Source organism: Camelus ferus, chromosome 5 (genome assembly GCF_009834535.1).
Source record: "Camelus ferus isolate YT-003-E chromosome 5, BCGSAC_Cfer_1.0, whole genome shotgun sequence".
NCBI classification, from domain to species: domain Eukaryota; kingdom Metazoa; phylum Chordata; class Mammalia; order Artiodactyla; family Camelidae; genus Camelus; species Camelus ferus.
Window position 1 is genome coordinate 10,433,828 of NC_045700.1, and position 27,167 is coordinate 10,460,994.

The window sequence follows — 27,167 nt, forward strand, 5'->3', positions numbered from 1 at the left end:
TACTCAGCCATAAAAAAGAATAAAATAATGCCATTTGCAGCAACATGGATGGACCTGGAGACTGTCATTCTTAGTGACAGAAAGAGAAAGAAAAATACCATATGATATAGCTTATATGTGGAATATTAAAAAAAAAAAGGGCACAAATGAACTTATCTACAAAATCAAAACAGACTCACAGACATAGAGAACAAACCTATGGTTACCACAGGTAAAGAGGGTGGGAAGGGATAAATTGGGAATTCGAAATTTGTACCTCTTGGGGAGTGATGGACATGTTAGCTGTCTTGATTGTGGTGGCGGTTTCATGCATGTATACATCTCTCAAAATTCATCAAATTGTGTGTCTGAAATATATGTAGTTTACAGTACAGTAATCATACCACAATAAAGGTGTTTTTGAAAAAAAAAGAAAGAAATAAACTGTCCAACAACAACCAAAAAAAAAAAAAATACAAGGTTATCCCAGCCTCTGCTAAACTAATGCAATGAAGTGGGTGTGACAATGGGCACAGAAGCTGTGAGCTATAAACCTAGGTAGCACAGTGGGAGCAGTGAATTTCTGTGCTTAAAATTCCTTGGTGGCTTCATATTGCACAGAAAAGAACATTCAAAATCCTTAACACAACCTTCAAGGCTCTGCAGGACCTGAGAGCCGGCCGCTCTCTCTGCCTGCTGTCTCCACGGCCCCTCTGCCTGGTGAGTTAAAGCTGGCTGAAGAGTCCTTGACGCTCCTCCCACGGAGAGGTGGGGACCCTGTGCCCTCCCGTTGAATCTGGGTGGATCTGTGACTGCTCTAACTGCCCAGCCCAGTCCTGCCTGAATTTCTGACCTCCAAATTCATAAGATAAAGTAAAAATGGTGGTTGTTTCAAGCCTATCAGCTCTGGGAGAGATGAGGCTGCAGCAGTGTGTAACCAGAAATTTGGCGAAGTCCTACTCAGCCTAAGGATCCCTTCCTTAGAGGGGTTTTTCCTGGCTTCCCTTTCTGAGTAAGGTCCCACCCCATTATCCTCTCTCCCAGCGCTGGGTTCTCTCTGTTCAATGCACTTATCGCGGTGTGTGGTTCTAGACGGACGGCATCAACCCATCTGTCGTCCTAGATTATAAGTTCAATGAAGTTTGACTTGTTTACCACTGTATACTCATCATCTTGCACACAGCCTGCACATGGTGGGACCTCCAAGATATTTGTAGAATTAAGTCACTAATGAGTTATGCCAAGAGAATTCTAAATATATGTATAATATATACATATACAATATGTGTGTGTATACACACACACACACACATACACATGGGGTGAGGGCGAGGGTATAGCTCAGTGGTAGAGCACATGCTTAGCATGCATAAGGTCTTGGGTTCAATCTTCAGGTTCTCCATTTAATATATATATATTTGGAATATGGGCAATATATTTATATAGTTCAAAATTCAGGAAGTAAAAATTTTCCCTCCTACCCCATCCTTAAACCTCCAGGATTCCCTTTCTTAGAGGTAACCTGTGATACCAGGCTCTTTTTTATCTTTCCAGGCATATGCTATACATATATAAGCAATTATATGCGTGGTTCTATTTGTAAGCAGTTCACCCCCTGTTTAAAAGCCCAAATAGGTCACTCTTTTGTCTTCTTTTTTTAGCTTAAAAATAGATCTGGGTGATCGCAAAACCATGCCCCATAGAGTTAACAGAAGCTGATAACTAATAAAAATTCTTGAACTTGTCTCACAGAACAACAGATAAAGGAACAGCTTGTTAAAACCCCTTTGCTTATTAACTGCCCTCATTAATTGTTTGCTTTCCTTTCCCTCCCTTCCTTCCTCCCTTCCTTCCTTCCTTCCTCCCTTCCTTCCTTCCTTCCTTCCTTCTTTCCTTCCTTCCTTCCTTCCTTTTTCTTCTCTTTTATTGCATACCCTCTCAGCTTTACACAGCCCAGTTATTTTACAGGAAATTGGAGTCAGCTCCTGCCCAGAGGGAGCTGGCTGGGGCTGGGTGGGACCACTGATCCTAAAACTGAGCCTGCGCAGAGGTTTGATGAATGGCCTGTTGACCTCAGAGGACTGGAAAACTCCACTACAGATCATGCTAAGCACCTCCATTCTGAGTATGCAGAAACATGTAACAGAGACACTCCTGCACAGAATGACGATTATCTCACCTTTCCTCTACCTCCAATCACCTTTGCTCACGCCTAAGACCACCTTGCATAACCCATAAATATCCTAAGCCCCTCCCTTTGGGGAGGTGGATTTGAGACTGGTCCTCCCATCTCCTCCTTTGGCTATGTGACAAATAAACTCTGTGCTATAAGCTTGGGTGTCTCAGCATCTAGCTTGCTGTGCGTCGGGCAAACAGACCTGGTTCAGTAATCATCACTTCATATCTGTACATAAAGTACCTCCTCATTCATTTTGGGGGCTGCAAATATTGAGTAATTTATGTAACTGGTTCCCTATTGCCAGTTCCCTATTGTTGGATATTTAGGTTGTGCCTGATCTTTGGCCATTATAACAAAGTTGAAATGATTTAGACAAATGCATTTATCATTTCTACAAGTTTTTGCATATATCAATTCATATACATGTAAGTGTATCTGTAGGAAATGTCCTCAGAGGAGAAGTTCTAGGTCAAAGAGTCTGTGTATGTGTATTTTTGGTGGGGGAGAGGGAATTAGGTTTATTTAGTCATTTATTTTTTTTTAATGGAGGTACTGGGGCTTGAACCTAGGACCTTGTGCATGCTAAGCACATGTTCTACCACTGAGCTATACCCACCCCTGTGCATGTGTAATACTGATAACTACTGTTGGGTCACTTTTGTGTTTCCTTTCCTGTAAATCCATGTCCCTTACTCATTTTTCTGATGGATTCTTGATCTTTTTCATATTGAGTTGCTGGAGCTCTTTATATATTGTGGAATTAGTCTTTTGTTCCTTGATAAGTGTTGCAAAGTTTTTTCCAGCACTTATATTTGACTTTGCTGTTAATGGTTTTTCCCTCACAGATTTTTTTTTTAAATTTTATGTTGTACCCATTATGTATTGCTCTATAACAAATTACCCCACAACTTAAAACAACCATAATCATTTACTATCTCTCATGATTTCAGTGGGACAGGAATTCAGACAGGGCACAGCAGAGATGGCTTGTTTCTGCTCCAGAATGACTAGGGCTTCGGTTGGAAGACCCGAAAGCTGGGAGGTGGAATGGTCAGAAGGTATCATCTTGCAGCTGATGCTAAAGCTGCCAGCTGGAAGCTGGGATGAGGCTCTGGGCCAAAATACCCGCAAGTGACCTGGACTCCCTCACAACATGATCTCTGGGTTCCAAGGGCAAGTATCGCAGTGGAGAACCAGGTTTAAGCTGCATTTCCTTTTATGACCTAGCCTGGAAAGTTGTGCAGCATCACCTCCTCCTCATCCTGCCAGTTGAGGCCATTACTAAAATCCACCCAGCTCTAAGGAGAGGGAACACAAACTCTACCTTTCGATGGAGAAGTGTCAGCATCTTAAAAGAGCCACATTCTCTATTCCTCTGCCATTGATTGTGGATGTGAGGCCACAGAACCACTGTAGCCATCTTGCCCCCAGCCTGAGCTTAGCCAACTCAGAAGAGGGCAAAGCCAAGAGGACCACGGGCAAACAGAGCCTGGGGCATGCGTTAGTCCACACAGAAGCATGCTTGTCTCCACTTTCAGTCATGTGAGCCGACACTCATCCTAATTGCTGCTTCAGCCAGTTGCTCCTGGTTTGATTATTATCTGCAGCCAAATGCATCTTAATTGGCATATCTAGACGATTTAATTGCACTGAGTTATTCTCAAAACCTCATGGCAATGCTGAAAGATTGGTATTATTTCCCCCATTATATAGAGAAGAAAATCGAGGCTCAGAGAGCTAAAGTAACTCGCCCAAGGTCACGTGGCTAACTGATGACTGAGTCAAGATTTGAATCCAGGTTTGTCTGTTGCCAACATTTTTTTTTCTGAATGTCAAGCCAAATGGCCTTAGGAGGCAGAAATATGGGGGGCCTCTGGGAGACCGGGGAGCACCTGACCTTTCTTTGCTCCATCCAGTGGAGATAAGAGCATTAGCAACACTGTCCTTCAGGTATGGTTTTATTTGCTCTCTTTTATTGGATCTGTTTGAATGATAATATTTCATACAAATATTCCAAAGGAGGCTGACAAATGGAGGAGGACAATAAGAAAAGTAAAGTAAAAACTGCTTTTCTGAGACAGCGAACCCCCATTTCCAGTGTAAACAGTGAAGCTGGACCATAAAAACCTCATTAAAATGTCAGTGTTATGCCTTTGTACTTCAGCACTGAATAGGAAATCATGCGTGCCCCATTATTTATGGTTCATCAATAATACATTAGCTTGACTCCCAGAAGAGCTCACATGCAGGAGAGAACAGACCTTATTGTTTGGTTTATTGAGCAGCTGAAGGGGCAGAGCAAGTTTATGTCATGGGTGTAGTCATTTGGTGAAGGCTTAGACCTGGGCACCCCTTCCTTCCCCAGTGCGCCCCACACTCCCCCACCCCCAACCAGACCCTGTAGCTCAAGTGTCACTTTCCTGAGAGGACTTCCTTAAGTGTATGTCAGGGCTCTTTTTGCTACAAGTGACAGAAATGAAAAGTTACAAAAAATTAAAAATTGCCTATCTATCTGTCTGTCTGTCTGTCTATCTATCTATCTATCTATCTATCTATCTATCTATCTATCTATTAAGAGAAGATTCCATCACAGCTGCACGTAGGTGCCAGAGGACGGTGTTAGGATTTAGTCTTCCTTTGTCTCCGGGATCTCTCCATAACATTCAAAGCCTGCCATCTTGCTCCTAACTTGAGCATGGTGCCAGTACCTAGGTTTTTGTTGGTGCCTCTCCTATTGGCCCAGCTTTTGTCATGTGCCCATCCCTGAACCAATCACTGTGGCCAGTTGGTGGAGGTGACGCTCCTTGCCCAGGTCCGGTTCACGTGCTCACCCGTGGGCTGCTGGTGGTGAAGGCCCCAGCCAAGCCACATGATCTGAGAGTGGGGGCTGGGAAGGGAGCTCCTTGTACCAGAAGAAGAGGGAACGGAGGCTGGCCAGACACAACCAACACATGTCTAGTAGGTCGAACCTTGTAAAATGGTCAATATTCAAGTGTAATTCACCCACAAAAATGATGAGTGATGTGACTCAGCCTACGACGTTAACCCACAAGGCTCAGTCTGGTCCCTCAGTACATGCTCCTATAGAACTTATCACAGTTTATGGTATCTGTTGAACATTCTACAGTGGCTTACTTCAGCCAACCAATAGCTTTGTTAAATGTGTGGCTGTGCAAGCTTCTAAAGTTTTGACTACCAGCCTCAGGCATCTTTCTATGATTGATGGTGCAATCGTAGCACCATGGGCTTTGTGCAGACAGTTTCCCCAGGCCTCTATCATTGGCACAGAACCTGGAACAGAGTAGGCGCTCGATAAATATTCATTGAATAAATGTACTTAATTTAAGTTCTCCAACAAGTGTTTATTTCTATTGGAAACAGGCAAATATGTGTGTGTGTGTTTGTACCTAATTTCTTGTTGGAGAAGTGATACAGGAAAATGAATGTGGGGTGAGAGGATGTCCATGTCCCAGGTCTTCAGGCTGAGTCCCTGGGATGTGTCCTGCCAAATGTGGGTCCTTGTCTTCACACAGGAAAGAATTCAAGAGTGAGCCACAGTTGAGTAAAGGTAGATTTATTTAGAGAGATACATACTCCATAGAGTGCAGGCTGTTTCAGAAGGCAAGAGAAGAACCACAAGGTGTCGGAGTTGGGTGCTTAGTTTAAAGTAAAAGTAGTTACACTACTCCATAGACAGAGTGCAGTCTGTTTCACTCAGAAGGAAGAGTAGCCACGAGGTGTGGGGATTGTTCATTTTTATGGGCTCGGTAACTTCATATGGTAACAAGTGAAAGGATTATTCCAACTACTTTTGGGGAAGGGGCTGAGGTTTTCAGGAATTGGATCACTGCCCACTTTTTGACCTTTTATGGTCAGCCTCGGAACTGTCACGACGCGGGGGTGGGGGGTGTGTGTGTGTCATTCACCATGCTAATGTATTACAATGAGCATATAATGAAGCTCAGGGTCTACTGGAAGCCAAATCTCCTGCCATGTTGGTGTTAATTGCTATGTTACTTCTTGAATGGCTGTGCCCTGCCCTCTTCCTTCTTGTCTCAGATGTAGTTACAAATAAGTCTGCAGCCAATCAGGTGACCCCTTCCCACAAAATGAAGAAATGAATGAATCAGGTTTATTACTGAATAAGCATTAAACCAGTCTCTGATGCACATCACCGGCAATCCACAAAAGAGATGGCAAAGACAAACAGAAATCTCACTCTTTTGTATAGCCAGGCGGATACAATCCATTGCACATATGCTAGTTGCCTTTACCAAAGGAAAAAGAAAACTCCTATCTTTTTGATGAGCAGGGAACTACAACTTGGAGCCGAGAACCTGGGCTAATCTCTCACAGCATTAGGAAGATGGTGCACCATCTTGCTTGATGTTCACATTTCAAATAGAAGCTTCCAGGACCTTCTAGAAAGACATTCCTAGGATGCAAAACTGGTGAGAGGCTTATCCAGGTTTATAGAGATTTACCTCCATCTCAAAGAAACAGAGGGGATTTATACTCTTTCTAAACGAAATACTGGAAAAAAGAGAGAGAAGACAAGATCTCTTTCCCTTTTGACACCGGGGAAACTTTTAAATTTAATTTGGGGGAGGGGGATTTGCACTGCAGGAGAGGAGAAATCTTACTCACTCTCCCCTCCTAGGTTCAACGGCTGAAGCTTGCAAATCAATCTGATAAAAGACAGAGAAAAAAGCAGTTTTAATTACTTACCTAGGCATCGTTCCCACAAGGAAATGAGAGTCAAAGAGGCGACCAGATGATTGAGGTTTATATACCATATTAGGCTTAAACAAAGGAAAAGAGAGTTTGGGGCTTCCGGGTGGGGGAGGCAGGCTACGCAGGAGAGGGAAGGAGCATTATGGTGAGGAGTTTCAGACAGGCGTCTCTTAGCTGATAAGCATTGTCTCCTGGAGTAGCTCTTTTCCAGGTATATAGATTTTTCACAAATAGAAATTTCCTTACAAAAGGGCATATTTATTCTTCATTTGGGGGCAGTTCCGGGGAAGAAGAGAGCTTTTCCTGTGTCTGCGGGTTCTCAATTGCCTTTAGCTCAAAATTGTCCTTATGGCAAAGTGGCATATTTGAAGGTGACAGATTCTGGTGCCCTTCAGCCCTTAGCCTTTATTCTACTTCACTGGGGTGATAAGAATAGCTGTATGAAACCATCAGAGAACAAGTTACCCTCAAACCAAATACAGGATCTCCCATCCTCAGGGTAATAACTTTAAAAATTACTCTGATGAGAACTTGACTTCTAGTGTTTGGGGCGGTCGTGACTTAGGTTTGGATGCCTCACTCCACCTCCGCAGTGTAACTAGGAGAAAGGGACTAGACTTGAGGCCTGAAAAATCACCAAAATCAAAGAGATGGCCCCCTCTCAGTCACTCATGGGGGTTCTAATGAAATGTAGAGGGCGGACATACAGTACTTCCCCACAATCACCCTAACAGTATCTATGGTCTCACGTTGTCCTCCAGGATCTTCTTGCTCTCCCATCAAGAGGTGGGGTTTATGTTGCTGCCCCTAGAACCTGGGCAGGCTTTGTGATCGTCTTGACAACAGAAAGCAGCAGAAGTAGCACCGGTGACTTCCGAGGCTGGGTCATACGTCACAGTACAGTTTCCACCCGCTCTCTCTTTCTTGGGACAAACGTCTTTGAGACCAAGAGCCACTATGCAAGAAGTCCAGGCCCCCTGAAGCTGCCTGACGCCAAGATCATGTGGGGAGAGCACCTAGAGACAGAGGTAGACAGTGAGGAGCCCCAGCTGCTCCAGCTCCAGCCCCCTGAGCCAGCACATCTTGGAGTGACTCTGTCCGACTGCAGCCACGTGAGACATTCTAAACCAGAACTGCCTGCTGAGCCCAGGCAACCCCTAGAACTGTGAAAGGATAAGAAATAATTGCTGCGGTTTTCCATTACTAGATTGGGAGGTAATGGGTATAAACGTGATGGAAACAGCTGGGGCTCAAAAGACCAGAGTTTCAGTACCAGCAATCCCACCTCCCCGCTGTGTGATCTTGAGTTACAGCGCCATCAGTCTCAGCTTCTCCATCTGTTAAATGGGTAGAATGATATGATATTTCCAGGTGGGGTTGTTCTCCTTTTGCCTCATCTCTCCCAACTCTATTTTCTAACCTCTCTACCCAGGAGGTTAAACTCTGTGGACAGTTTCTCCCCAAGTTGTCTGCTTTGTCTCTGGCTTTGGGCTGGGTTCAGCCAATGGAAGGCATCTCCGGGAGATTCAGGGGGCAGAAGAGAGGTCAAGGTTTCTCTCCTCCCACCTGACCCCCTTGCCAGGTCACTTTTGACAAGGGCTGCCTTCCTCTGTGGTTAAGATCCTAAGGGTGGCTCCACTTCTGAGGGCAGCTCTTGCCAGCTTTGGGGAACACTGCTTTCTCTCTTAGAGAAATGTTATAGAAAAATTATTCTGGGGGCAGTATATAACTCAGTGGTAGAGCACATGCCTAGCATGCACAAGGTCCTGGGTTCAATCCCCAGTACCTCCATTAAAAATAAATAAGTAAATAAACCTAATTACATACCCCTCCAAAAAAGACAAACAAAAATTATTCTGACACTTGTTAAACTGATAAGGAAGACTTTATTCAAGAAGTTATGATAAGGGTATTGTAATAGGGGAGAGAGCTGGGGCTCAGCTTTGACTACAAGAACAATCGGGGGTTTATAGCCAAGGAGCAGGGTGAGGGTGTCAAGGGATGCAAGATTACTAAGAGGAGATGTGGAGTAGGGAGATTCTTGCTAAACTGACTTAACAGCATTCTTGCTCAAGGCAGGACAGGATTTAGACATCAAAGGTGGGGGATGAGGAACTTGATGAGATATCAGGGGTGATCAGATATCAAGGGGGGAGGATTCTCAGTAAACAGAGGGCAGGATCCTTGCAGAGGATGGGCTGGGCAGGCCAGAGACAGATGGGGCCAAGGTCAAAGCCTAGTCGAGAAGAGGGCTCAGAGGACCCTGAGTAGAGTTTGGTCAGGGAGGGTCTTTGTCCCCCTTCAGACCCACTATTGCTGAACCTTGGGCCCTCCCATGGCTTGTTGGTCCCCTTAACCCTGCCCACACCTCTGCACACCATCCTTTCATTAAAATCCCTTCCATGAAACCATGCGAGGAATGGGTACTCTCTCTTTTGCAAGCCCCTGAGTGCTGCTGCTACCTGCCCATGAAATTGTTTTGAGGATCAAATGAGATGATTCATGCAAACAGCTTGGGAAACCCTGATGGTAAGGAACTCATCCTCATGATGGAGAGAAATCCTTGTACAGTGCAAAGGACACAGGAGCTTTGGGCTCAGTCCTGGGATCAAATCCGGGCCCCACCCCTTGATGTGTTATTGGGGGCACATGCTTATCTTCCCCAAGCCTCAAGTTCCATCATATTAATCAAGGAAAGTAAATCTCTCTCATATATAGTCTTGGAGGCTTGGCGATGATAACAGTCCCCAAATGATTAAAAGACTCCCTTGCACGTGGCAGATATTCAATACATCATTAGTTCTCGACCCTCTTCCTTCCACCCCTGTTATGAAATTGTTTTCTCAGGCAGATGTTACAAAGTCAGTAGCTGCATCCAAGGCTTGTAAAAGGGCCTCTCACAGAGCTCTTCAGATCCTTTTTTCAGTACTCTGAGAGACAGAGCCTCCTATGTAAGGAAGAATGGCTTGCCACAGGCCAGAAACTTATTGAATTGCCCAGGACGAATGTTTCCCTTTTTCACTGGAGATGGGGAGGCTCCAGTTTAGAGCACAGATTGCAATTTGTATTGTTTTCCCTTTGTCTCTTCATTAAAAAAAGCAACATAGAGAGTGGTTACAGAAACTATTCAAGCAACATGAAAGCCTATAGGGTAAAAACGGCAAGTCTTACTTCATGCACTTTCAACTACACCTTGAGGGAGTTGAGGTTTAAGGGACCCAGTCAGTAACATTTTTCTTTCCAGCCTGAATCTTGAACTAATTGATAAATAAGATTAAGACAGATGCGGCCAAATATCACTTTTGTTGGTGATAATGTTTGTCTTGGAGAATGTGGTTTATACTTGCGGGCCAGAATTAGATAAACCTCCACCTGCCACTGGCCACACCGGATTGAGGCAGTCAGAGCCTTGACCTCCAGTGACAGCCTGGTCCAGGGCTATCCAGTCACAGGCTCTCCGCAGGTGGGAGTGCCATCAAAGGAAAGATGCATGCGTGTGCGCGCATGTGTAGAGCCTCATGCCATCCTTATCCCAAATGCATCATTCATGCAGAGGTTGCCTCACCTCCGTGTGTGGGGGGAGGGTGGAGAGGGAGGGGGTTAATGAGCGGGTAGAGCAAGGATGATTATACTAATAGCTGTTCTCCATGAAGAAGGAAACACTGAGGGTGGAGCTAAGTGTACCCTTCCACACACGTTACCTCCTGTTTTCTGTCCCTGGAATAGAGATTCTACAAACATCCTTGCACATATTTTATGGGCCCTCGGGTAAACACTTGTGTAGCAGAAGTTCCTAAAAGTGAGTTAGTGGTTACGTCTACATTAGGCTGACAAGTGCTGAGCACTGATGGTGGACCTGGGATTGCTGAAAGCCTTTTTTCCCCTTCTGTTTCTGCCGTGACTTACCAGCCTCACCTTCTCAATAGCCTCTTCAGTTAGGGAAGACAGCTAAGGGCTACCGCATGTTATTTTAACAGCTGCTTAGCAATCTGAGTGGAGATCACTCACTTAGAATCAGGGTCAGCCATGGGAGGGTAGATCCAGGCTTTCCCATCTGATCTTCTGAGTCACCCACTCCTGGTAATGTCATTGATCTTCTTCCACCCTCAGTGCCCTCCTCTAACAGGCATAAAATCACCTAGGGGTTCAGGGAGAATTCAATGAGCTTATGTACTTAAAAGTGCCTGGGAGAAAGATGGAGAAGGAGAGACAAAAGGAAAGGGAGTGGGCACCAGGGCAGAGAATGAAAAAAATTGGGTCTGCAAAAGCCACTTGAGGGTGCCTTGTATTGAGAGGCCAACCATCCAACCTCCAGGATATCTGAGCACTCCGACTCAGGATGAGCAGCTACTGGGCATAGCTGCCTGATGCTTAAATAACCTCCCAGGGACACCAGGAAGCACAAAGCCTCTGGGCGGTTCACCTTCTGCACAGCCCCAAACGCCTGAGTGCACCAGAGGGTCCTCCTTGATCCCACCTGATCATCAGAGGCTTTCCAGTGTGCTGGCGCTCATGGGTGTGAAACTTTCTGGAATGGGCTTGAATAACTAGTAAGGAAGAGAAATAAAGTGAAAATCGGAAATAGAGTAGCTGCCCCACAGAACAGATGCAGTAGGGATTTACTGAGCACCCGCTGTGTCACAGGGCACGAGCCCAACCTTCTTCCAGCCGGAAGGTGGGTATTACTAGATGCGTCGCTCCGGATGAGAACAGCTCAAAAAGGGGGCAGGGGTAGCCCAGCCTCATGCAGCTTAAGGGGTGGCAGGGGTGGCCCAGACCTTGGAGAGGGCTCTTGCCGGACGTGAGGGTGTTGCCGCGTGGAAGGTTGAGCCCACGTGCCCTCTCCTGCCGTCCTCCGCCCCCCTCCCCGGGCCGAGCCTGCGGAAGCCGGCTGCAGGCCCCGCGCCCTCCCTCCGCCTCCTCCCCTGCCGGCCTCCGCGCCGGCCCCCCGCCAGTCGGGGCTGGGTGGCGGAGCGCACGCAGCGCCGCGGCCTTATCAGTGGGCTGGGCGGCTTAGCGCGCAGGCACCTCGTCCGAGCAGGAGCGGTCCCGGGCCCGCCGCGGGTCGGTTGGCCCAGCCATGGCTCCCCGAGACGCGACGGCCGCCCGGGGTCCGAGAGCCTGCGGGGAACGCTGAGCTCCCGAGCGGCGGGTGCGCACGGGCAGGCGGCCGTCGGGGCGCCAGCGGGGAGGACACCCGGCACCATGCGCCCCCGCCTGCCGCCGCTGTCACCGCTGCTGCTGCTACTGCTACTGCTGCTGCTGCTGCTCGCCTGCTCCGCACACACCGTGAGTACGCGCCCCTCCGGTTCCGCGCGGGATGAGGGTGGAAGGGGACCCCCCAGGTCTTCCGCTGAGGAGTAGGAACCCTTACCCCCATCGCCATCCATCCTCAACAACTGTAATCTATCAGCTCCTCTCCAGAAGGCCCCCTCCTCCAAAATTAAAATAGCTTACGCACCAGGCGAAGGCACCACTAGGTTAAATTCTCTTGCCCTCCACCCTACCCCCTCCTCCGGGAAGCTCCCCTAAGGTTCTCCTAGACGGAAATTCTGGAGCCGCCCCTGGCAATGCCTTTTGTGTGCTGGGCACTTTGCCTGCATTATTTCATTGAAACCTCATAGTCACCCTTCTAGGTGGAGATTATCACCCACACTTCACAGACAAGGAAACCGAATTTTGGAAAGACTAAAAATCTTGCCTCAAGAAAAGACAACTGAATCCCGGTCTATCCGCGCCAAAGCCTTGACATTTTCACACACACTGGGCTGCGAATGGGAAAACCTCCCAAAGCTTTGGCCGCAGCTTCCGAGTCTGTGATGGGACCATTTACAGTTCCCTCCCTCCTCTCTCCTGTGGAGTTTGGCTTCCTAATGTCTGTGTGTCTGGGGACTCCTGAGAAAAGCTCATCTCCACAAACCAGGTCCAGGGAGGAGCTGGAAGAGACAAGAGAAGGCAGAAGGGCGAGTGGCTTGTTTTCCTTTCCCACAGAAACTCCAGGGCACCAGGGCCTCTCCCTGTGGGATCTGTGAATAAGAGAGTGGCTGCACCTGGACTGGTTGCATGGAAGCAATGAGGAGGGCCTGGCAGGGTGGGAAGTGGGGTGCAGATTCCAGAATGACTCCTTTCCATCAACATTCCAAACTGGCCTCCAGGGCCTCTGTCCCAAGAACTCCCCAGGGAAAGCGCTTGGGCACCCAATTACGAGTCTCCAGTCTCTGTCCTGGGCAAATCCTTCCTGGTGTCCAATGGCCTTGCCTTCTTGTAGTCCTCTCTTGTTTGATCATAAGAAAAACCTGCTCCCCAAGATGATGGAAGTGAGGGTTGACACTCGGGAGGGGCGCATCTTTCCGGCAGCTCCCTGGCATTCCAGAGTGGGGCTCTCATTCCCAGCTCCCTGGTGATGTTGGAGCCTCCTCTCCTCCGTGCTGGCGTGGGAAGGTGCTAGGGCATCCACTCATTAGGCTGAGCTTGGGGAAATGCCACCTGAGACACTGGGGAGAGTTCAAAGCCAAATGCAGCCTAGAGGTGTGCTGTTGGTGCCCAGGGATGGGAGGAAGCAGCTCCTTCTTTGTGACCCTTCCAGCCTCCTTTTTAAGTATTTGCGGTAATGCAGCGATTGTCAGAAGGAAACAACAGGTGGCTGGGCTTCAGGACTCAGGTTCAACCCACATTTTAATCTCCAGGGGACCCTCATAGTATCACAGGAATAAACAGAGGGGGAAGTGAGAGCCTTTGCTTAGTTCAGTGTGTGCTTTAGAAGGATGCTTCATTATGCTCTGATCCAGTTCTCCCCTCCTTTTACAGAGGCACAAACTGAGACCCCCCTGAGAGAAGGGACCTGCTCCACCACCAGTTTGTGGTTGTGCTGGGACTAGAGCCCAGATCTCTTGATTCCCAACCCCCTAGCACTCTGTCCATGACATCCCTTGTCCTTACACATCATTTTCATACACTCATGTGCTGCTCTGTGTTACTACGAGGTGGTTTCCTGTAAGTCTTGGTTCTCTGGTTATTTTATGGGCTTATCCAGACCTGAGGTTCACACTTCTTAGTGAGAACTCCTTCTCAGAATGGAACTGACTTACTTTGGTTGGAGTTATTTCCCTGTCTATGAAACACTGGGTTGTTTTTTTTTTTTTTTTTTTTTTTTTTTTCTGTTCGACTCTGAGTGGTCAGACATTTGATTTTCAAATTTAATGGTATTCAAACAACTATTCATTTGGGGCTTCCTCTTGGCGAGAATCATAGGCATCTTTCTAATGGAGGGGGTGGTCATGAAGGTCAAGTGGACTGAAAAACGGTGATGGCTGATGGGGCAGTTTTCTGAGATCTCCGTAGGAAACCATGACCCCACCTCCCTTTACTGTACCCCCTCCCATGCATCTAATGAGGATTTTTACCTGGAACAATATTATAATAATTTACCAGCACACCTGTCCTCAATACACGTGCTTCGAACCTGAGCACTGGGACTTCGTCTTGTTCATCCTTTAGCCCTAGAGCCCACCACAGTGTAAGAGGGAGCTCAGAGAGTGTGTGTTGGCCGAGTGAACGAATGAATGAGTGAAAGGATGACAGTATCCATAGTGACTGTCTTAAGCTGTGGCGGTTTCATACAGCAGCAGGTAGCAGAATGACATCTTGAAAGCGGGCCCTGCTTACAAAACTGCACATTAATGTGTCAAGCATCACAGAAATAATTACTCAGGGCAGAGCTTTTTCATCCATGGCATCTGGCAAACTGCCAACCTGATAACCTTAGTGAGCTAAGTGGTGAGCGGGGCTGCTTTTTCTTTCAAGCAGACTTTCTTAACTTTGACAATTCTGGATATTGAATCTGGGTTTTCCACAAGGGATCCCCTGAGGAGAGCTAGGCCCTCCCTTGGCATGGCAGGAAACCATAGGGTGGAGATAGTGGGGGTGGGGCAGAGAGAGGGGACCCCGATAATTATTGTTGAGGGGCTGCCCTGTGCATCATGTGCCATCTAGCAGCATCTCTGGGCTCTGCCCACCAGAAGTCAGTAGCATCGCTCCAAGTTGTGCCAACAGAAAATATCTCCAGACACTGCCGAATGTTCTCAGCGAGAGGAGAGGGCCAAACTGCTCCTGGTTCAGAAGCATTGCCTCAGTGGTTGTTATGTTTCAGGGAAATGCATGAACAGGATTAATAATAGGTGTTCCCTGCATATTGGATTCAGGGCAGTAGGGTTGGCGACAGGGAATCTGAGCTGGGGGACGGAAGCAAGTGTCCCTGATGAAAACCCATTTCCAGGTGAGAAGACTTCCACTGGGAATGGCTCCCTTAGTCTTCTCCACCCTCCCTTCCTGCTCTCCCCTCTCCTCTCTTCATCACCTCTTGGTTAATGGTTTAGAAACACAAAAACTCTGGGGTGGTGGGTATAGCTCAGTGGTAGGGCACATGTTGAGTGTGCATGAGGTCATGGGTTCAATCCCCAGTGCCTCCATTAAGAAAATTAATTAATTAAATTAAAATTTAAAATTAAAAAAGAAAGAAAGAAAGAAGCACAAAATCTCCAAGCATGGGGTCTGGCACATGGAAGCCTCTGGCATGTGGCGGTCCCTACCCCTTTCTGTGATGCGTCTGGATCCAAAGGCTGACAAGCTCTGTGGCACCTTGGTGAGCAGAATTTTAGAAAGGCTTGCAAAGGTCACCTAAGAGGAGCTGGCTACCGATACTTCTGAGAAGAATGTCGTTGGGATTTTTATATATCTGAACAATCGCCTTCTAATTTTCTGAGGAAGTATTTGTGGATTTCTTTTTCAAAATTAATATGACTGATGATGATGATGGTGGTGGTGGCAGTGATGGTGGTACAGTCTTCCCTTACTGAGCACTGATTTCACACCAGATACTCCGCTGAGTCCTAACCGGCACTCTCTGATCCACTCCTCGCATCGACCGTTATTACCCTCATTGGGCTGATGATGAAATTGAGGCTCAGAAAGAGGTGAAGTCATGTGTCGAGTTCCCCCAGGGGGACCTGGTGGCATGAGATCTCAGACCCACATATTCTTAACCAGCATGTGCTTCTGCTCTCAAAGAGAGGCCTGCTCTGGGTTCTGGTGCCCAACAGGCTGTCACAAATTCTCTCCCAAACTGCAAAATGACAGTAATTTCAGTTTAATCTAATCACTTTATAAAACATGAGACAGATACTGAATTACACACAGCATCTTATTGAGGGGGCTGGAGAAGAGCGTGGGGTCACGAAATCAAACAAACAGGAGGTACACTTCCCACACTGCTGGGGGGAATCCTCTTGGCTTTGGCACCCCCTTTCAGAGTTTTCATAGAGCCCCCCTCCCTCCACCCTGTCCCCAGGCCCCCCACCCTGTCATTCATTCCCTTTCATGCCAAGGGAGGGCATAGTGTCTTCCTGGCACTCCTTGATGAGAGCCCAGACTTAATGACCAGGATTAGATCTCTGCCACCAGCACGGCCCCTCCGGTGGCCCCTGACTTGGTTCCCACACCCCTGCCCTTAGCAAGTTGACGTTTCTTACCACTGACCTTCACTCAGGCTCTGGGACAACCTTCAGCACAAGGTAAAATTCACAACACTCAGATCCTATCTACTTGCTTACATTACAAACAGAGGGCTGCCCAACCTTTGTGTGGACACGAAAAAACAGGATACCCTGGACCCACCCAGCCTCAACAGTCCATGCCTGAAGATCCCACGGGGCATCTGGGGAAGGGGCATCCCTGTTGGGTCCAGCCCATCATGTGCCAGGACTCCTGAGTTTTCCAGTCTTCTCCAGAATCCCCGCGTGCCCAGCATCAGTTCCCTCACCCGTGGCTGGCAGAGGCTGTCTCTGATGTCCGCGTGTCTTTTCCAGTTTCTGACCTTATCACCTCCTCTTTCATTTTCAGCAGGCAGGTTTCCCTCCCATTTCTTGAGAGTCAAGGAATGAACTTGCCCTTGATCTTGCCTTTATCAGTGTGTCTGAATTGTACCCTCCTGTTTCCTTCCTTAGCATCTGTCTCAGTCTGCCTGGAGCTGCTGTAACAGAGTACTGCAGACAGGAGGCTTAAAGAACAGACATTTATTTTCCACAGCTGTGGAGGCTGGAAGTCCCAGATCATGGCCAGCATGGTCAGCGCTGGGGAGACCTCCCTTCCTTCCCAGTTTGCAGAGCAGGTGACTGTCTTGTCCTTGCGTGGCCTTTCCTCTGAGTGGGTGCAGAGAGAGAGAATCTCTGGTGACTTCTTATAAGGACACTAACCCTACCAGATTAGGGCCACCCCTTATGACCTCTTTTAACCTTAATTACCTCCTTATGGGCCCTGTCTCCAAATAGAGCCAAATAGGGTTAGAGCCTCAATGTAGTCTTTGGCTGGGTGGGGTGGGGGGGGCACAAACATTTGGTCCAAAACACCACCCGAGAGGTACAGAGGCTCTACTCCTGCCCACGGCCAGTCCCTACAAGGTGCTGGCGACCCCTGCCCCAGCACGCTCAGTGACTTGTCCTGAGATGACACGTGGCAGCCACTGCACCCAGAATCCATTGTCTCCACCTGACTGGCTTTTCCCACCAGCTGGCCCACTTGCCCAAGCCTGTCCAGCCAGGAGGTACAGGGCCCTCCTTCGGCACTCCGGCCTTCTGGCCACGGTTCTACCTCTGCCCCTTACGGCCAGCTTCTTGGAAAAATTGTCCGTGATCATTGCCTCCACTTCCGGTTGTTTCTCATCCTGCTGCAACCTGGCTCCCGCCCCACCACGCACTGACATCAGTCTTACCAGGGACCCGGGTTTTGCCACATTCACTAGACACTTTTCAGTCTTTGTTCAACCCACAATGACCACGTGATTGATGACATTAGGAGTAATGACATCAAGACAGCGGGCATACACCCAGACTGTCCTGGGTGAAGTGGGCAGGGGACCCAGGGGACCTCGTCCTCTTGGAGGCACTCAGTGCAGGAACACGCTGTCCTTTCCAGTCTCCTCTCCCTTGGCTTCTGCCTTCCATAGGCTCCTGGTCCACATCCCGCTTCTCATGCTGTTCCACCTCATGCTCCTTCTTCTCAGCGTGTAAAGATCCCCAGGCTCCATCTTTGGCCCTTGCTCTCCTCACCTGCTTGCTCTTACCCTGTGATCTTCCCTGGCTGTCCTACCGTGTCATAAATCCAGCCTTTCTTAACCAAACTTATCTTAGTCAATTCCTAAGCTTCCATCTCTTTTCCTGGTTTTCCCTGTTCCTGAAGCTATCAAGGGACCCAAACCAGACACCTGGAAGCCGCTTTATCCCCTGCCTTCACCCCCACACCACCTGCTTCTGCAGACTCTGTCCAGTCACGGTCACATCTGGGCCCCCTCTTTGTTGGGGTGTTGCTACTCTGGGAATGACTTCTTGCCTAAATGGTGGAGCCACTTCCTGGGGGTCCCGTGCTGCCCCTTTTGGTCCATCATGATCTGGCCATGGCCTTCACCATGGACTCTGGCCATTGGCCTCTCTGGACTCCCTTGCAGACTGTGAGCTTCCAGAGCGGGAAGTGTGTCCCTTCACCTCCACGCTCCCAGTGATGAGTAGATTGCTGGGCATCCTAAGTGTCCGATACATGATGACATTTTGTGTTTCAAACTGGCTGTATGATAGAGTTCCCTCTTTGTTTTTCTCATTGTATAAACCAGATGAGTATTTCCTTTTCTCCCCCACTGGAAGCTATTTCTTTCCAGTCTCAAGTTGGCAGGTGAGTGATTATATTGTAAAGTGTGGTAAGTCGTGTTGGGTCTCTTCACCCTCATTAGGTCTCATTAGGTTTCATTATATATTCATTATATTTCATTAATTCATTAGGCTTCATCATATCTCCTCCCAAATGTTATTGTTTTGGATTTGAAAGTCCAAAATTAGACTCTGAAATAGCTAACAAAACTCTCTCATGGCACCTTTCCTCTCTTATTGTGGGATCTGTCTTGTTACTCTCTCTCTCTAGTTGCTTTCTTTTATTTTCTTTCTTTTGTTTGTTTGATGAGGGGAAGGTAATTAGATTTATTCGTTTATTTCTGTTTGGAGGAGGTACTGGGGATTGAACCCAGAACCTCGTTCGTGCTAACCATGCACTCTACTGGTTGCGCTATACCCTCCCCACTGTTGCCTTTTAAAGGGTAAAATATGGCTGCCCCATAGCTTCCAAGCCTACATGCTTGAGGAATGGGAGACATTGACCTTACTCCCCACCCCAATACCAAATATCCAGAGAAGAAAGCAGGTTATTCCAAACTGGGTTAGGCTTTTCCCCTTGGTCTAATCAATGAGACAAGATCTCCCAGCATGAACCAACCCACCTTGAGATGAAGAGGTCCTTCCAGTGGGGAGCTGTTGGCTGATAGGCTGAGCAGACACCTCAAAGTATGCCGGCCATCTGAGAAAATTCCCCACAGAAAAGGACAGTGGCAGCTAGTCACACAATCCTCAATCAACAGGCGTGAACTTGTCCACTCTAGCGGGCCCACGTGACTAGGTGCTGAGTCAGACACAAAGGGTGGTACTCCCTTCAGAGACGCTACTGGATGTGCAAAGTCACCCCAAGTTTACAACGTAAGTACTTTTTCTTAAAGGCTTTATCGTAGGTGACACCCTAACGTAGCAAAAACTGATTCTAAAATATGGGATACAAAAAAGTGGAATTCACCCAGGACAGCAAGGGGCAGATACCAGTGCCACAGTTCTGCAGTAGACCTGGGAAAGATTTAGTTCAGAAAGTCAAAGGGCTCTTTGAAGAAAGGCCCAGAGAAGCTAGCTGGCAGTACCAACCGGTGCTGTTCTGTTCAGAGCCTTGGAGTACAGTGTGACATGCCACAGATGAGGTGAAGGCCTATGAATTTTGTGATCCACAAGAAAAGAGAAAATTAATTTAAAATTCAGGAGAAGATAAAAGTTCCATGAGAAATTTTGAGGCCCAAGTATTTAAAAAGTCAAACTTTGACATGATTTTTGCAATATTTTTAAAGCTCCAGATGTAAAGATGGCTTGGACTCAAATTCTGAAACCAAGGAGGAAAGCATATGTAAAATCTACTGCCATTTAAAATAATAAAATAATAAAGAAAGGCACCATTTAGTAAAGTTTCCTGACAATCTCTCATTAAATTTATGGGAAATATTTTTTTTTAATGTACTTGGTTCTGAGGCACTGTTTTTCCTCCTCACCAGCACCCTATTCTCAGTACCAATGATTCTGGTGCTTTCTGCTGAAAACACTTTACTTCTGACACCAAATACCTAGTGCTTTTCCCCACACTGACAAGCAATCCTCCAGTTCTCCAGACACCAGCTGGGTGTCCTATGATGCTATTCAATTTTGATTCTCATTACCTGGAGTTAGCACAGACCCCACAGGTTAAGGACTCAGTCCCACAAGCCTGCTCCTACTTCAGACACTGTTCAGGGCCACCTGTGCTTCTCACTGACCTGCTATAAACTGGGAATTCCCACCATCCTCTCCCTGGATTTGATAATTTGTTAGGATGTCTCAGAGAACTCAGGAAAGTGCTTGACTTACTATTGCTAGTTTATTATAAAGGGTGCAACTCAGGAACAGCCAATGGAAGAGACGCATAGGGTAAGGAGGTGGGCACGTGGAGCTCCTGTGCCCTCTCTGGGTGCGCCACCCTCCCAGCACCTCGAGGTAGCCACCAACCCAGAAACTCACTAAGCCCCATAGGGTACATATGGAGGCTTCATTATGTACTAGGATTGATTAAATCATCGACTGTTGATGACTGGCTCAATCTCCAGCCTCTTTTCCCTCTGTGGTGGTGGTGATGGGGTGATGTGGGGCTGAAAGTTCTAACCCTCTAACCACGTGGTTGGTCTTTGTGGTTACCAGCCCCCATCCTGAAGCTATCTAGGCGCCCTCAGCCAGCAGTCATCTTATTAGCATACAGAAAGAAAAGGATGGTGGAAGCTAGTCACACAGTATCAAACAGCAGGTGTGAACTTGTCCACTGTGACTAGGTGCTGAATGAGACACAAAGGCTGACATTGGAAATACTAGGAGATGCCACGGATCTCAGAAGTACTTCGATCAGGAGCTGGAGACTAAGACCAAATAATATAACAAAAGATGCTCCTCTCACCCCATCACTCAGGAAATTCAGGGGTTCTAGGAACGTTGTATCAGGAATCAGGGACAAAGGCCAAATACATATTTCTTATTATATCACAACATCACATTAGGATATCCAGTTTAAAATGCCAGAGTAACCACTTGGCAGATTAATCTCTCTGCCCCCGGGAACTCCCTTCAAATGACTGTAAATGAATGAAAAGGGGATAAAGCCACAAAGTCAAAGAGATAAGAGTGAAGTAGAGGTTTTTAAGGACTCTTTGGGAAATGGAGGGTGAGAAAAATAGTAACTCAAATGGCTACAGTGGGTGGGGGGCATTAATGAGAAACTGTGCTGCTGGCTGCAGCACCCTAGAAAGGCCCCAGATATGGAGGAGAAACACCCCATGGACCTGACCCTGGGGTCCCTCTCGGCCTGATGATTTTACAGTGAAGTCCATCAGTCAACAAATGGTTCAGGCTCACAGTGGTTCCCAGGATCACTTAAGTGCTGTAAATGTGGCACTGAGGAAGGCCTCCAACATGGAGGTGAAGAAAGAGGAGAAAGAAATTCAGAGGAACCAGAGACCATGCGGAGAGGAGAAAACTTAAAACTCATGACTATGGCGAACATTCTGAAATAGAGTTTCTTGAGAGAGGATGCTGGATGACTTCATGATTGCTGCAAGCATATACATAGAGTATTTTAATTTGTAAGCATTGTCCATCCATTTGAATTTAATATTCTCCAGGGGAAATTCTGTGATGCAATGAGCATAAAATGAATTGCAGAAACCATTAGTCATAGCAGAGGTGGGGAAAGCGTCTCTTATCTGAAGTGCTACTTTGAGACTGTTCTCTGGTACTCCTGGCTTTGCTAATTAAATGCTATCTGCCTTGTGGATGGCAAAATGATGTATGTATTTTGCTGAATTCCCTTAATAAGGAAGCTCTCGATGGAGGAGTGCAGTAAGAGTGATATTCTGTGAAAAAAGAGCGAGTCCCACTGAAATTTGTAAACTTTAAATAAAAGTAAATAAAACCTGAGAATTATTAGTTTAAAAAAAAAAAAAAAAGGATGCCAGAGCCCAGAAGAGGAAGTGTGGAAAAGAGGATGCTGTGGGAAAAGGAATCATCAGAGAGTAAGGAAGCCTGCTTGGAAATTAAGTGTATGATGACAAAGTGTTCATTAGAAAACTCAACAGCCAATGTCCACAAAATAGCCCAGAAAGATCACAGAGACAGAACGGCAGAAGCATAGAGAAAGGCGAAGAGATTAGAGGATTGGTCCGTGATGTCCATTATTCAACTAACAAAAATTCCAGGAAGACAGAATACAGAAGACAAAGGTAGGAAATAATAAAATAAATAAAATAGTATTTTTTAAATTCCTGAGAAATAAAGAACACAAATCTTCAGACAGAGATGACTACTGAGTACCCAACCAATGAATAAAAAGAAAAAGAAAAAGAACCATTTCTTCAAAGAATTTCAAAATTAAAAATGAAGGAAAAATCCTAAATATTTCTAAAGAGAAGACAAAAAAGTCATGTAGAAAAGATTTGGAATCAACGTTAGAATTCTTAGCCACCAAACAGGAAGAGAAGAAAAATGCCTTCAAATTTGGAAGGACAATGATTTTCAACCTAGAATTTTCTCTCCAAATTATTAATTAATTTGCTAATTAATCAAGTTAATAAGAGCTTTTAAACTCCTGCAAATATTCAAAAATTTAACTCTTAGATATGCTTTCTTAGGAAGTTACTAGAGAGTGTGCTTCTGTAAAACAAGGAAGTAAAGCAAGGAAAAAGACAGGGAATTTAGGAAATGGAATTCTAGCCAGGGGAGCTGGGGAGAGGATACCCCAAACCACAGCCAGGTGTCAGACCCGGATTGTCAAGAGGAAAAGGGTCTGTGGGAAAGAGGTCTCCAGAGGTAAAACAAAAGAATTCTTGATAGATGTCTAATAAAACTCGTGGAGCACTTGGAAAAATTTATATGTACATAGAAAAATGAGTCAAATGAAAAAACAAGGTAATTACTGACCACAGGAAAAACAAAATGTACAAGAAGATAGATAATCATTTTACATGACTAGATGCAGCAGTGAACAGTATTTCATAGTCAAAATAAATCATTATAAATACAGACCATTCATTTAACTAAAAATTAAATCAAGAAGAGGATATGTAAGATGAAGAAGAGAGAAGCATATGCAGGGAGGTTTAAAAACATCTAAATCTTCTCTTCCATAAAAGAGAGGGTTTTTTTCCATTCAAGTACAGTCAGTTACAACGTGTCAATTTCTGGTGCACAGCACAATGTCCCAGCCATGCATATACATACAGATATTAGTTTTCATATTCTTTTTCATTAAAGGCATAATAGAGAGTTTTGGATAATGTCTTAAATGAATAAACCAAGAAATAAAACAGTACAAGAATGTAATTTTAAAATACGGAGATCAAAATGAAAATAAACAGCTAATGAAGTTGAAAATGGTTTTCTCTGAAGAGCAGGAAAGAGTCAGGCAAGAGAACTGCCATTTTTTGTTATAACCACTTTGGTACTAGTACAATTTTTAAAAATGTACTTATATAAATTCAATTAAAAAAAACTGTTTAAAGAGACCTTTTCAAGGCTAATAGCTCTTGTTTTGAGGTAGACTTAATATAAGCGTTAGCAATGCTTTCACCTTTGCTTGTCTCTCCTCTGGATTTTAAGTAAAATTATATTTAGTACTTTAATAACTATATAGAAACATAGGCATAAATATTCATGCATTTGACTACTAAATATCAGCCTCTCCTTGTCTAGGGTAATTTAGATAATAAGGGGTCGTTTTTCCCATTCAGTCTCCCTCCGAGGCACCGGAGAGGTTGCTCCATCAAACACCCAGTTTTCCCAGCCACTCCCAGCAACGCTGAGAAACCCACTCCTGCACTGCTGGCCACTGTCTGGAAGCCAGGGACTCCGACCTTTTAGCTGAATACTGTTGCAGTCACACGGACATCAGTGGGCTCCACGCATTTCTGCAGTTGTCATGCCATCATGCAAAAAATCTTGCTTTATTAAATTTTAAGGAAGAATCAAGGGTAAAAGAAATGCCAAATGATCTGCTTCACACCCAAGACAGATCTTATTAAAACAAAAGAATAACAAGGATTGACAAGGAAGTAGAGACATTGGAACACTGGTGCATTGCTGGTGGGAATATAAAATGGTGCAGGTGCTGAGGAAAACAGTGTGGTGGTTCCTCTAAAAAGTAAACATAGTATTACCATATGATCTAGCAATTTCACTTCTGAGTATATACCCAAAAGACTCGAAAGCAGGAACTTGAGGAGATATTTGTACACCCATATTCATGGCTGCATCATTCACAATAGCCAACAGGAAACAACCCAGGTGTCCATCAACAGATGAATGGAGGAGCAAAATGTGGTATACCCATAAAATGGAATATTATTCATCCTTAAAAAGGAATAAACTTGATAGATGCTACAACATGGATGTGAAATAAGCCAAACACACCAAAAAACTGACATTGGATGATTCCACTTATATGAAGTATCTAGAATAGACAAATTCATAGAGTCAAAAGGTAGAATAGAGGTTATCAGGGGCTTAAAGAAGGGGTAATGGATAATTATTGTTTAATTGGTACAGAGTTTCTTTTGGGATGTTGAGAAAGCTCTGGAAATGGAGGGTGGAGGATGGTCATTGTTGTACAACTTTGTTTATTTTGTGTGAATCTTAAGTTTTCACTTCTGTGGGATAAGTACCCAAGAGTGCAATTGCTGGGTCTTAGAATAGTTGCACGTTTAGCTTTTCTTGAGACACTGCCAACCTGTTTTCCAGAGTGGTTGTCTCATTTTATAATCCCACTAACAACGTGGGAGTGATCTAGTTATGCCACGACTTTGCCAGCATTTATGGTCACTATTTTTTATTTTTGATATTCTGATAAGCATGTAATGATATCACGTTATGATTTCAGTTCTCATTTACCTAATAGCTAATAATGTTGAACATCTTTTCATGTGCGTCTTTACCACCTGTATATCCATCTTCTTCTGTAAAATGTCTCTTCATGCATTCTGCCTATGTTCTAATTAGATTTTTTATATTTCCTGTTGCATTTTGAATGTTCATTCTATATTCTAGATATGAGTCTTTATTTGAGGATTGCAAATATGTGGCTTGCAAATATGTTCTCCCAGTCTGTAGCTTGTCTTTTCATCCTTTTAACATAGTTTTTCATGGAGCAAAAGTTTAATTTTGGTAAGTCCGATTTATCAATTTTTCCTTTTTTGGATTGTGCTTTTTGTGTTAAGTGTGTGAAATCTTTGCTTAGCTCTACATCTTGAAGATTTCCTCCTATGCTTTTCTCTAAGAGTTTTAGTTTAGTATTTTGCACTCAAGTCCATGATCATTTTGAGGTAACTTTTGTATAATTCAAGGTTCATTTTGTTATCTATATGTGTCCAGTTGCTCTAAAACCATTGCCTATTTTTCTACTAATACCATGCTGTTCTGATTACTGTAAATCTTTAAACTAAGTGAACCGATTCCTCCCACTTATTTTTTTAATTAATAGAATTTATTTTGTTGAGTGGACTTAGGTTTACAGAAAAATTGTGTAGAGAATACAAAGAATTACCATATACCCCCTCAACCCCTCCTCTCCAGTGTCTATTATTACTATCTTGTGTTAATGTGGTACATTTGTTACTCGTGATGAGCTAATACTGATACATAAACTAAAGTTTATAAGTTACATTACAGTTCATTCTTTGTGTTTTAAATTCTACAGGTTTTGACAAATGTACGACATATATCCATCATTACAGTATTACACTGTAGGTTCACTACCCTAAAAATCCCCTGTATTTGACCTATTCATCCTTCCCTATTCATTCCTCCCTCCTTCCCTCTAAACCCCCGGCAACCACTGATCTTTTTAGTGGCCCCATAGTTTTGCCTTTTCCAGATTGTCCTATAGTTGGAATTGTTCAATATGTAGCCTTTTCAGATTGGTTTCTTTCACTTAACAATATGTATTTAAGGTTCTTCCATGTCTTTCCATGACTTAACAGCTAATTTCTTTTTATCTTCGAATAATATTCAATTTATTCATGCACCATAGTTGGTTTATCCATTGACCAATTGAATAATAGGTTAATTCCAAGTTTAGCAATTATGAATAAAAGAATGTTTTAACTATTCTTGTTCTTTAGCTTTTCCATATAAATTTTAAGATAATCTTGTCTATAACTCTAAAAAGCTTGTTGGGATTTTGGTAGAAATTGTATTAAACCTGTGTATAAATTTGGGGAGAATTGGTATATTTACTATATTGAATCTTCCAATCCATTAAGACAATATATTTCTCCATTTATTTAGATCTTCTATTTCTTTCATCAGGATTTTATCGTTTTCAGCAATCAAGTCCTGTACACATTTTGTTAGATTTACACCTATGTATTTCATTATTTTAATAGATTGCAAATGTTATTATATTTTTAATTTGGCGTCCGTGTGTTCATTGCTCATATATAGAAATACAGTTCATTTGTAAATGTTTTGCTTATATCCTGAGACCTTGTTGAACTTACTTAGTAAGAAATTTTTTGTAGATTTCTTGAGATTTTCTATATAGACAATGTCACCTGGAAATAGATATTCCTCTTTTCTGATCTGTATGCCTCGCTTTGCTTTGCTGTGCTTTGCTTTGCTTTGCTTTTCTTATTGCACTGGCTAGAACTTCCAGTATTATATTGAATAAAAATGATGAGAATAAATGTCTTTGCTTTATTCCCATTCTTAGGGAGAAAGCATTCAGTCTATTGATATTAAGTGTAATTTTAGCTATAGGGCTTTTGTGGATGTTCTTTATCAAATTGAGGAAATTTCCCTCTGTTCCTGTTTTTTCAAGAGTTTTTATCATAAATTGGTGTTAACTTTTGTCAGATACTTTTTATGCATTGATTGATATGATCTGTGATTTATTTTTCTTTACCTGTTAATATGCTAGGCTACACTGACTAATTTTTAAATATTGATCTCATGGATTGTTTGGAAGTGTGTTTCTTAGTTTCCAAGTATTTGGAGGTTTTCCTCTTATGTTTCTGTTATTTATTTTCAATTTGATTCCAGTGTGGTCAAAAAACATACTCTGTATGACATTGGTTCTT

The 27,167-nt window shown here is 44.7% G+C and overlaps 1 protein-coding gene across 2 annotated transcripts in view; it reads left to right on the forward strand.

Annotated features, from left to right (window-relative positions):
• Positions 1 to 11,619: 11,619 nt before the first annotated feature.
• Positions 11,620 to 27,167, forward strand: part of SCTR (secretin receptor) — a 70,630-nt gene continuing 55,082 nt past the window's right edge. The window contains exon 1 of one of the 2 annotated variants that reach the window (XM_032479302.1): positions 11,620 to 12,181. In XM_032479302.1, the coding sequence (XP_032335193.1) occupies positions 12,098 to 12,181 (84 nt within the window). In that variant the 5' untranslated portion in view covers positions 11,620 to 12,097. The remainder of the gene's footprint in view (positions 12,182 to 27,167) is intronic. The other variant, XM_032479301.1, reaches the window with a different exon arrangement.